A 12,408-nucleotide genomic window follows, 5' to 3' on the forward strand; every position below is an offset into this window, starting at 1 on the left:
GTTTTGATTTGCATCTCTCAGATGATTAGTGACTTTGAGCATGTTTCATGTCTCTTGGCCTTCCTTATGCCTCTTTCAAAAGTATCTATTTAGATCCATTGCCCATTTTTTGATTGGGTTGTTTATCTTCCTTTTGTTAAGTTGTATGAGTTCCCTATAAATGGTGGAGATTAAACCCTTATCGGTGATAACATTGGCAAATATGTTCTCCCATGCAGTGGGCTTTCTTGTTGTTTTGTTGATGGTTTCCTTTGCTGTACAAAAGCTTTTTATTTTGATGTAGTATTTGTTTATTTTCTATTTAATTTCCATTGCCCTAGGACAGTGGTTCTCAACCTCTGGCCCTTTAAAATACAGTTCCCCATGTTGTGACCCAACCATAAAATTATTTTCATTGCTACTTCATAACTGTAATGTTGCTACTGTTATGAATCATAATGTAAATATCTGATATGCAGGATGGTCTTAGGCAACCCCTGTGAAAGGGTCATTGGACCGCCAAAGGGGTCGAGACGACAGGTTGAGAACCACTGCCCTAGTAACTGTAACGGTGAAGAAATTGCTTCGGCATATGTCTGAGACATTGCTGCCTGTGGATTCCTCTAGTATTTTTATGGTTTCCTGTCTTATGTTTAAATCCTTTATCCATTTTGAGTTTATTTTTGTGTATGATGTAAGTTGGTGGTCTAGTTTCATTTTTTTTTAAATTAAATCTTTATTGTTCAGATTATTACAGTTGTTCCTCTTTTTTCCCCCCATAGCTCCCCTCCACCCGGTTCCCACCCCACCCTCTGTCCTTACTCCCCCCCCCCACTGTCCTCATCCATAGGTGTACAATTTTTGTCCAGTCTCTTCCCGCATCCCCCTCACCCCTTTCCCCCCCTCCCGAGAATAGTTAGTCCACTACCTTTCTATGCCCCTGATTCTATTATATTCACCAGTTTATTCTAGTCATCAGATTATTTATTCACTTGATTTTTAGATTCACTTGTTGATAGATATGTATTTGTTGTTCATAATTTGTATCTTTACCTTTTTCTTCTTCTTCCTCTTCTTAAAGGATACCTTTCAGCATTTCATATAATACTGGTTTGGTGGTGATGAACTCCTTTAGCTTTTTCTTATCTGTGAAGCTCTTTATCTGACCTTCAATTCTGAATGATAGCTTTGCTGGGTAAAGTAATCTTGGTTGTAGGTTCTTGGCATTCATCACTTTGAATATTTCTTGCCACTCCCTTCTGGCCTGCATAGTTTCTGTTGAGAAATCAGCTGACAGTAGTGTGGGTACTCCCTGAGCTGAGCATTCTAGGTGTGCCATTTGTGGTCTGTGTGCACAGTCTTGTTGTAGTTGAGCCTTAATTGCTGTTGATGTTACTGGGAGGAATTGACCCCCAGGCCAATTGGCTGTGAGGAACAGCTGTGACTACAGTGGGAGAGCTGCTATGCAAGAGATACCCCTATGGAGCAGGACTTGCTTCAGTGGGGCTTTGGTGTTCAGAGTCTGCCCCTTGAGTATGTTGCTTGTGGATGTGTAGAGTTGTAATCTGGTATGGCCTGAAGCTGTCCACCAAGTGAACTGGCTCTGGGGCCTCCCAGGAATGGCAAAGTCAGCCACTGCCTGAGGCCACCTGGCAGGAGCTACCGAGCAATCTGCAGATGGCTGCTATTTGTATTGGGCTTGGAATTGCCCAGGTGAGGCCCAGCTGTGAAGCAAGGCAGGTTGGTGCTAGTGCTGGGTCTTGGGCCTCTTGATAGACTAGTGGCCCGGTACACAAAATTCATGCACATTAAAAGGGGGTTAATTAGAGGAAATATTTTACTGTTGCTATTTGCCATTTCTCTATAATAGAAGTGTCAGAAATGAAAGAAAATTAGTAAAATGTATATGAAAGCCTTCCTCCTGTCAGAGTCTGGGGTGCACCACAGGACCCAGAGTCAAGTCCCCACCCACTCATGTGCGCCTCAAAATCACGCGAGACCCAGACCCGGCCGCCCCCTCCCCCTAATTGGGCTAAATCCAGATCCGGCCGGTCCCACCCTTGTCAAGCCCCGTCGGACAGGGGGTGCAGCCTCAGGTCCCCTGGCCCAGTGCCGGGGCAGGGGGCGCGGCCTGAGGTCCCCCAGCCTGGGCCAGGGGGCGCGCCTTGAGGTCCCCTGGCCTGGCACCAGGGTGGGGGGCATGGCCTGAGGTCCCCTGTCAAGCCCCACGGGGGTGGGGGGGGCGTAGCCTCAGGTCCCTGCTGATTGCTTGTTAAGGCTCGTTACAGGAACTTGGCCTCCGCTGTGGGTGCAGCCATCTTGTGTTACGGAAACCCCGCCTCCGTTGTGGGCGCAGCCATCTTGTGTTATGGAAACCCCCGCCTCCACTGTGGGTGCTGCCATCTTTGTGGTGGAGTGATGGTCAATTTGCATATTCCCTCTTTATTATATAGGCTATGGGGCACAGTGATGCCAGTTTGGTCCTAGGAGGTGAGTGTAACATCCAGCTACTCCCTGCCATCTTGATAGAAACCAAGATTTTTAGGCTAAGTAAAAAACAAAAAAAACAAACATACATTAAAATCCAAGAATGAGTCCTGGCCGGTTTGGCTCAGTGGATAGAGCGTTGGCCCGTGGACTGAAGGGTCTCAGGTTCAATTCTGGATATGGGCATGTATCTTGCTTGCAGGCTCAATCCCTGGCCCTGGTCAGGGCCTGTGCAGGAGGCAACTGATCTATGTGATGTTTCTCTCTCTGTATCTCTCCTCCTCCCCTCTACTCTCTCTAAAAATAAAAGAAAAACAAGAATGAAAGTAAAAGCCCTTTTTCAAAACTATGGGTTATCTAAAAATATGAGACATTTCTAATCCTTACATGGACAGGTTATCTGAATCCATTCAAATCTATAGTTTACAACTCCCTTAAAGATGGCACCTGGAGCTCAGCCTCTCTTTAAGGAGGACTGCTGGTTACCTGACGCTGGCCATAAGGTAACAAAATCCTCTAGACTGCTACCTTGTCTGCCTCAAGTAAACCTTCTTAAAGACTGGTTAGAGCAGCCGTGGGCAAACTACGGCCTGCGGGCCGGATCCGGCCCGTTTGAAATGAATAAAACTAAAAAAAAAAAAAGACCGTACCCTTTTATGTAATGATGTTTACTTTGAATTTATATTAGTTCACACAAACACTCCATCCATGCTTTTGTTCCGGCCCTCCGGTCCAGTTTAAGAACCCATTGTGGCCCTCGAGTCAAAAAGTTTGCCCACCCCTGGGTTAGAGAATCTAAAGGATAGAAAGCAGGGCCAGCATTGAACTTACCCACTAAACTCTTGTGCCTGCTTTGCTAATAAATGTTTCTTTAATAAGTGTGTTAATGAATGGCTATCCTACACTTACCTCAACTTTTGTGACTACGACCTATCTACCAAGAAGAATCTAAGAGTTGAGCATAAAGAAGTTAGTTTAGGTCAGTTCACAACAATTGACACATACAAAGTAATGTTTTTCAAATTTATTCTAAACATAGTCACTACAGAGCATTACCACAATAGTACATACAAAGAACTTTTAAAATAAGACAAAAGAATACAACCTTCAACAAGTTAATGCCACTTTACTATGTAAACAAAATTAAAATGAAACCCTGATGCTAAAAAGATAACTATTCAGAGGTAAAATACACATACAAAAACATTTAAATATTAACATAATCCACACTAGATCACATTCTTTGCAAGAGAGTACATATATAGTACTCTACATCTATAAAATTTCAGAATTCTGTTAAAATCAAAACCATCTCTGGTTTATGATACAGCACAATTCATAAGGCAAAAATATAGGCATTATTATCCAGTTCTTTTATTTCACTTGTATTTTAAGGCAAACTTGGAACTTTTTGCTTGGTATTTTAAAATAAAAGGGACTTACACATGATAACCTGACAAAAGTAACAATAAATATCCCTACTTAAATATGTGTAATATAAAAGACATATGGATAACAATTTTTCTCTCTGCAGAGATGTAAACTGGATTTTTATTTGACTCCATATTCACACCAATAAGAAAACTTGTAAACCTATAGTTTTAAAACTTATTGTAGTCCTCACTCTTTTCAAATATGTATCAACACTGAATCAATATACTGTAAGCGAAAATCCAATTTCTATCCAGCCACAGAATAATTGCATCTAATCAAATGTCTAATTAAAGTGCTGTTTTACAAAGAAAAAAAAAAAGGTTAAAAGGTAGAACTGGATGTTAACTTGACAGGTGATATCTTATAATTCTTAACTTTCAAACTACAGAGGTTATAGAGGTTATCACCAGTTTATTGAACTTTAAGCAGTATATTTATGGTGGAATCTTATTTTCCTGAAAATGAGCACTTAGGTGACAATACCAGAAATCCAACACCAAAACTGAAAACAAACAGAACATTATATGTACATATATTTCCTTCAGTATCAGCCAGAGCATTGATAATATAGTATTTTTTTAAGCTTCTATGATTTTGTTTGCCTACTAGAAAACATATTATCAAATTCCAGGGAATTTGGAATTCTATATATTTTAGGTTTTTTTATAAATCTTTTTCATGCCAATAAAACCTAATTGAACACGAAAGGATACAAATGTTTATACATAAACTGGGTCTCTAATTACTTATTATGTTGGAGTTAAGGAATTAGATTCACACTTTATCACTATAGTTATTTGGGTATAGGTCTCCCTCACTATATTTTATTCTTTGAATGAAAAGATTATATCCTATTTATATTTCTAGCCTCTATAGCATCTAGCACAATATCTCATACAGATAGTAGACCCTCCATATTTGTCAAGCTATCAAAATAATTTTCAAAACCTAATGAATGCCGTTTTTCTATCACTTGATAACACTTCCTATAATTTTATATTCATTCATATCTAAAACAATATCAGCAATAACATATAGAACTTACATAAATATCCTTTGGTCTACTTTAAAAATCACTTAAGTTCTATTACTATAGTCAGCAAATACTAAATAGCCAAACATTCCTAACTGATTATGTCCTCATAAAGTAATCATAAAAGGCAATTATCTTCCAACTGATTAGACAATCTCTATTTCTCACTGCCACTTTTAAAAAAATATTTGTGGGCAATCTTAATTAGCTGTCTTCTCCTTGATTATATAAAATTATGTCTAACATCTTTAACCCTGTGAATTTATAGTCAAATATCTTTATCCTTTTTAGCATCAGAAACATGTGACTTTAAATTCATAATTTATCAGCCGAGTATTCATAATGAAACTTCTCATAAATCTGTACAAGAAGGTTCTACTGTATAGTTATTAGTTGTCAAATCACATTAATACCTATGGTTGTTATGAATAGTACAGCAGCATTAGCAAACCTGAAATAAATATTTCTAAATATGTTTTCTTTTTTCCCTTTATTTTATAGGTTTTCATAATTTTTTCTCTGGTATATGGCTTCTATTATTGCCCCAAATATTTCACAATTAGTCTTCTTCAACATGAAATTCAAATTTTTTCCAAAACAACTATTAAGAGATGCTTTTGATCTAATTTACCAAATGATTTATATATTCTGTTTTAATTTGAGAGTGGCACTGATACATCGAATAAAACAGAATTAAAATAAAATGTGTAGTATAGCACTGTTTACGATTAAAATAATTTTCTAGTCTTTCAAATTCCCTTCTAGGGAGAAAGGATTAAATATAGAATAACAGGATGTATTTAACAACTTTATTGATATAAATAGAAAGATAATTGAGTTGGGAAATTTAAATCAAATATGTGATGGAATCCATTTTAAATTGCTTTTCTTTAAATAAAGTCTAGGCCAATCACAATAATGCACCTTGTTTCTATCACAAAATGTATTTAAATCAATTAAAAAGTTATTGCTATATATCATTGTGATTTAAACAAGCAACATAGAAAATAGCCTGTGAAGTTTATTAGTAGCTCCTGTTGAGTTCTTACTTACAAGAGACTAAAAATCACTTGCAAGGTTTTATAATCTGTGCAAATATTCATAAAGCATGATACTACTTGTGTTTAAAGATGAGTTTTAAATAATTTGGTAGTATATATTTAAATCTACAACTGGCAGTTTATGGAAGAACAAGGAAAACAGCAAATTGCCAGCTACAGTTTTTAAGAAATAACATGTATGCTAACAAATTAACTTACGTTTTATAATTACAAATGGCTTCTTAACAATAGTTTAGAACCTTATGGCACTTAAGAATGCAGTATAATTTTTCTTACAAATATTCACTGGTTTTTTAGACTATAAAGAGATGGTGGACAAGTAAAAAAAATCATGGAAAAGAAAATGAAATTACTATAGTAACAAAAATAAAAGTACCGACATCCTAATAAAATGCAAGGTAATGTGTTCAAGTCTAATGGACATTTAGTAAAACATGCTAAAACAAAATGAATCATCCACTTCTTTTAAATAAGCTGTCACTTGGCAATAGCAAACCATTTTGCTTTAAAAGATCATTTCTTTAGTCAAAGTAGAACCAAATTTAGAACCATTACTCAAGTAAACAATGAGTTCCAGTTTTCCTCAATGACTTTAAAATATTCAGTTACCAAGAAATGTGGAGTAATGCATAACTGCCTAGTGCTTTATATTTAATGCATATATTTTTGTTTTTTTAGAAGGACATGTAATATCTAGCACAAGAAAGAAGATAAAAAAATGTATCTTTCTTTAAATCATTATTCAGGAACCATGGAAAGCATAGAATATCATTTAGATAATTTTTGGATGTTAACATTAGTATATTCACTAACATTTTTAATAAGCACAAATAAATCAAGCCAGTCAAAATGAAAAATACTATCAAAACATGTCATGCAAATTTCATACAGAACATCCAAAAGAACATCGTTATAGCCTTGTTATAGCTCCTACATTAGCACCATTTTTATATCTAAAAACACAAACAAATGTCTTAAAACCTGAAATTATTATAAGGAGATATAAAAAAAATCAATATGCACTAAGGGTGATACTAAATACTAAATATTTGTCATTTATGTGCATCAACACTGGGAAGCTTGCTGTACTACTAAAAAAATAAACTGATCCATGCTTAGCATAGCAGAACTGGATAAGTAGCTTCTTCCAGCATTAACCTGCCCACGTAAAAAAGATATAAACAGTAAATATCTTTTAATAGGCCCCCAAATATCATGATAGTAAAAGCATTTGTTTTGCAAAGTTATTACAGCCCCAGCCCTAAAGCCATTTAGCAGGAAGAATGTCCAGGTGATTCACTAGAGCGTGTAATTTATACCCCTTAAAAGTACCAAAAAAGTGCAGCCCTTTATTTAAAATGTAAAGCATTTGAACTTATATCCAATAGACAGTATCAGTACTCTGTCCAGACATTCACTACACTCCAGCATCTAAACATCATTCATCCTAGTAATCATGGTGCATATTAAGGAGGGAGAGAGCTAAAAATATTTTTAAAAACCAAGTTTTTCACATGTACACTTATGAACATAAAACTACTTTATGTCAGCCCAGCTGGTGTGGCTCAGTGGTTGAGCATCAATCCATTAACCAGGAGGTCACTGGTTCAATTCCTGGTTAGGGCACATGCTTGGGTTTCAGGCTCAATCCCCAATGCGGGACATGCAGGAGGCAGCCGATCGATGTTTCTCTCTCGTCGATGTTGCTATCTCTATTCCTCTCCCTTCCTCTTTCTCTAAAAGCAATAAATAAAATTAAAAGAAACTACTTTATGCCAGTATTAGAGGAAAAAAGTGCACAATTCAATTGGCAAGATCTTTCCTTTTTTTTTTTTTGATTATTGATTCACTGTAATCAAGAGCAACCAAAGCTACTTGTCAGTTCAAAGTACCCAACAAAATGTTGAGTCTTCATGACATTTCAAGTTAAAAAGCAATGCAGCTTTGGGGTTTCAGAAAATTGGGCTCCTTTTATGCGGCACGAAGTTCTTCACCTCACTATTTCCATGAGTCCACACTTGTCAAAGTGCAGTTAACCCAAAATTGCAGCGACAGTATATCATGCCAGCTGAATCCAGCCATGTATCTGAGATAGGGTCATATTTCTGCACGGTGTTCAGATAGGAAGACCCTGAGTGACCACCGACTACATAAAGGTAGTTATCGATTACTGCAGCACCAACTCCTAGGAAAGGTGAATAAAAATGGGGAAAAAAACACGTTAAGCATCTAGTAGACTTCTCACTAAAAATAAGTGAATTTGTATTTTAATGTTTTCTTAAAATACATTTCAACAATCCATTATTAATTATACAAGCAATATAGTAATACTAGAGGCCTGATGCACATTTGTGCACTACGGTGGGGGGGGTGGGGCGGGCAAGAGGGGTCCTCAGCCCAGCCTGTGCCCTCTCGCAGTCCAGGACCCCTCAGGGGATGTCCACCTGCCAGCTTAGGCCCGATACCCCCGGGAATCGGGCCTAAGCCGTCAGTCAGATATCCCTCTTGCAGTCCGGGGCTCTCGCAGTCTGGGACCTCTCACTCCTTACCGCCCGCCTGCAGTGGACGCTGGGGGGCTCCCACCACCGCCACTGTGCTCGCCAGCTGTGAGCCTGGCTTCTGGCTGAGCGGTGCTCCCCCTATGGTAGCACAGTGACCACCAGGGGGCAGCTCCTGCGTTGAGCGTCTGCCCCTGGTGGTCAGTGCGTGTCATAGTGACCGGTCGTTTTTCATGTTAAGGTTTTTATAGGATGAGCCCACTGGGAAAATATCCCTGAATAAAAAAGTAAAGTAAGAGCTGAAGGCTTCCTTCACCTCTTTTCCCCAATCATACTCTCCCTTTCCTACACCACAGAAAAATATTAAAAACACAGCCCTGTCCCGGTGGGTGTGGCTCAGTGGTTGAGCGTACACCTGTGAATCAAGAGGACACCAGTTGGATTACCAGTCAGGGCACTTGCCTGGATTGCAGGCTTGATCCCCAGTAGGGGCATGCAGGAGGCTGCAAATCGATGTTTCTATCTCTCTCTTCCTCTCCCTTCCTCTCTAAAATCAATAAAACATTTTCTTTTAAAAAAGCAGCTCTGACCAGGGTTACTCAGTGGTTAGAGCATCAGCCCGCACACCACAGGGTCTCAGGCTATAGTCCCAGTCAAGGGCACGTACCTTGGTTGCAGGTTCCATCCCTGCCCAGGTTGGAGCGTGTGTAGGAGGTAACCAATCGATGTGTCTCTCTCACATCAATGTTTCTCTCTCTCTCTCTCTCTCTCTCTCTCTCTCTCTCTCTCTCTCTCTCTCTCTCTCCTTCCCCCTCATCCCCTTCCACTCTTTGTAAAATAATAAAAATAATGAATGGAAAAAATATTGTTGAGTGAAGATCAACACACACACACACACACACATAAATAAATAAATGCAGTAATTCCTTTCCTACAATTTGTGTTAAACTATCTGTCACTATTATTAGATTGCAAACTCCTTGAGAGTTGGCACCATTTTAAAATTCATCTTTGTATTCCTTTAATATCTGCACCAAATTGTTCATATGGTAAGTACTTAATAAAGACTTGGATGAGTAAAAAAAGAAAAAAAGAAAAAAAAGAGAATGCAGTATACTATACCACCCACCTTAACTATTTATTAATCGGAATGTTTGTAACACAACGTGTTTTTTTTAACCCTCACCCAATAATATTCTCCATTCACTTCTAGAAAAAGTGGAAGGGTGGAGGAGAGACAGAGAGAAAGAAGCATTGAGGTGAGAGAGGCATATCGATTGGTTGCCTCCCACACGTGACGACCAGAACTGGGAATCGAGATTGTAACTGAGGTATGTGATCTTGACCAGAATTGACCCTTCAGTCCATGGGCCGGGCCAATGCTCCAACCACTGAGTCAAACCAGCCAGGGCCTCAACGTTTTTAATGAATAATGAACAATCATTTAAAAGAAGAATGCAGTATATATCTTTTCATATGTTTTCTTCTCATTGATATCTACATATTTTTTTCAAGAAATTATTCATTTTCATCAAGTTTTCAAATACAAGTATCCCATTTTTCAAAGTTCACGTTACACCATTTTGCTTTACAAAAGACCTATATTACAGTTGACCCTTGAACAATGAAGGGGTTAGGGGTGCCAACACCTGCACAGTAAAAAATTCGATTCCCCCAAAACTTAAGAGCCTACTACTGACTGGAAGCCTTATCAATAATATAAACAGTTGATTAACCCATATTTTGTAATTACATGTATTATATTCCGTATTCTTACAATGAAGTAACCTAGAGAAAAAATATTAAGAAAATCATAATGGCCCTAACTAGTTTGGCTCAGTGGATAGAGTGTCGGCCTGCAGACTGAAGGGTCCCAGGTTCGATTCTGGTCAAGGGCATGTACCTTTGTTGTAGGCACATCCCCAGTAGGGGGTGTGCAGGAGGCAGCCGATAGATGTTTCTCTCTCATCGATGTTTCTAACTCTCTATCCCTCTTCCTTCCTTTCTGTAAAAATTTCAATAAAAAAGAAAATCATAATGAATAGAAAATATACTAGTATATACAGTATTTTTTGAAGAAAATACCACACAAATAAAACCATGTATATGTGGACTAAAGCAGTTCAAACCCATGTTCTTCATGGGTCAATTGTACCTGTTTCACTAATCAAAAGAAATCTGAAGAGGATTTTTGTTTTTACAAAAAAATAGCAAAAAGCAAAACTAGCATTCAGCATTTATTTTGTTGCAGCAAACTGTTATAGAGGCAGCATGCACCAAGCAGCAAGAGTGACACTGACAAGCTCTTTCCCTGGGAACTACCCTCAGCAACTCAGCATCAAGCCACCTAAGGTAACTGCTTCTAGGCTTTAGCCACTTCGGTTTAGAAAAGGTTTCATAATAATGCTCTTTTTTTGAGGAGAAGGGGAAACCTATATATTGAAATATTCAAAAGTATCTATTGAGCTACATAATTTATGCTCTAAAAATTTTACTTTATATTTTATAGTTTTAAAAAGAACAAGGATGCCTAAATTTTTTACATTCTCTTTTTTTATGGCTTTCTCTCGCAATGATGCTACACAAACTATAGTAAACAACTAAGAGTTCATTCCATTGTTCCTTTCAGTATCCTTTGTATGTTTATGTTTCACAATTTCTTAAATCACAAAAGCAAAGAATACTAACATATTCCATCAGTAACTTAAAACTTTCCCTTTAAAATGATGTTACTTAGTAGAACTGAAAGGTAATTTCTTCTTTTCCTTAATGTAATTGTTTTTCTCTAGGAACCTTGAAATTCAGACTTTTCTTAACTATACCCCTTGAGGAGGAGAGGACATTTGAAAGTGAATATAGAGGTGCTGATGTGAAATAAAAAACAAAATAGAACATCCAAGGATTCTGTGTCTGTGTATGTGTATAACATATAAAAAGATGACATTTGTTATATGGACAAAAAGAGTTTCTATAAGATACATTCTATTACCAGCATATCTCAAAATGTGTTCTCCAAGTTTAAGAAATGATAATATGCACACTGGCATATTAAAACCACAGTAAAGAAATCTATGTGGTTTTGTCTAATCTCGTTGTCTTGCAAGTTTACCACAAAAGTGTGTTTTTTTCTGAACAAGTAATACTCTTTACTATTATATTCCAAAGAACTACTATTCCAAGAACATCACTATAAAAATATTATCCTCTATGTTCGAAATCAGTAAATTATTATTACCTGTTCTGGGTTCTTTCATTGGTCTACACGCAGTCCACTGATTTTGATGAGGATCATATCTTTCAATGCTTGACAAATGTGAGACACCGTTATGTCCACCTACCACGAAAATAAAGCCCAGCATGACACCCACACCAAAGTGGATCCTTTTATCTGCCATAGATGCAACCATCTCCCAGGAATCCTTACTTGGATCATAACGCTCCACACTGCAAATATTCACAAAAGAATAAATTAATTCACATATTTTTTTTAAAATATATTTTATTGATTTTTTACAGAGAGGAAGGGAGAGAGACAGAGAGTTAGAAACATTGATGAGAGAAACATCGATCAGCTGCCTCCTGCACATCTCCCACTGGGGATGTGCCCGCAACCAAGGTACTTGCCCTTGACCGGAATCGAACCCGGGACCCTTCACTCCACAGGCCGATGCTCTATCCACCGAGCCAAACCGGTTTCGGCTTAATTCACATATTTTTTGTGTTACTCTTCCTACTAAATCAACACTAAACCCCACCTTTGAACTTTTAAAAGTTAAATAGACAGATATAAAACCAGAGTAATTTGTCCCAAATGTTTTGATTTTGCTGGTGAGATTGCAGGGATAAAAGTTTACCTTGTGGAATGGGTGCAAAAATAGCCATATGTTATCCCATTATATTGTGTAAGCAGCAAGGT

General features: G+C 37.7%; 2 protein-coding genes across 4 annotated transcripts in view; one reads left to right on the forward strand and one right to left on the reverse strand.

Moving 5' to 3' along the window:
• Nucleotides 1-11,386, forward strand: part of CUNH14orf28 (chromosome unknown C14orf28 homolog) — a 41,664-nt gene extending 30,278 nt beyond the window's left edge. The window contains exon 6 of the mRNA XM_023755594.1: nt 10,744-11,386. Within this exon, the coding sequence (XP_023611362.1) occupies nt 10,744-10,785 (42 nt within the window). The 3' untranslated portion in view covers nt 10,786-11,386. The remainder of the gene's footprint in view (nt 1-10,743) is intronic.
• The window catches only part of KLHL28 (kelch like family member 28), a 27,414-nt gene continuing 22,110 nt past the window's right edge, over nt 7,105-12,408 (reverse strand). For all 3 annotated transcript variants that reach the window (XM_006090738.3, XM_006090739.3, XM_023755593.1), the window contains exons 4-5: nt 11,728-11,936; nt 7,105-8,179 (exon numbers count right to left, since the gene is read on the reverse strand). In XM_006090738.3, the coding sequence (XP_006090800.1) occupies nt 8,016-8,179; nt 11,728-11,936 (373 nt within the window). In that variant the 3' untranslated portion in view covers nt 7,105-8,015. The remainder of the gene's footprint in view (nt 8,180-11,727; nt 11,937-12,408) is intronic.

Source organism: Myotis lucifugus, unplaced genomic scaffold (genome assembly GCF_000147115.1).
Source record: "Myotis lucifugus unplaced genomic scaffold, Myoluc2.0 scaffold_81, whole genome shotgun sequence".
Classification (NCBI taxonomy): domain Eukaryota; kingdom Metazoa; phylum Chordata; class Mammalia; order Chiroptera; family Vespertilionidae; genus Myotis; species Myotis lucifugus.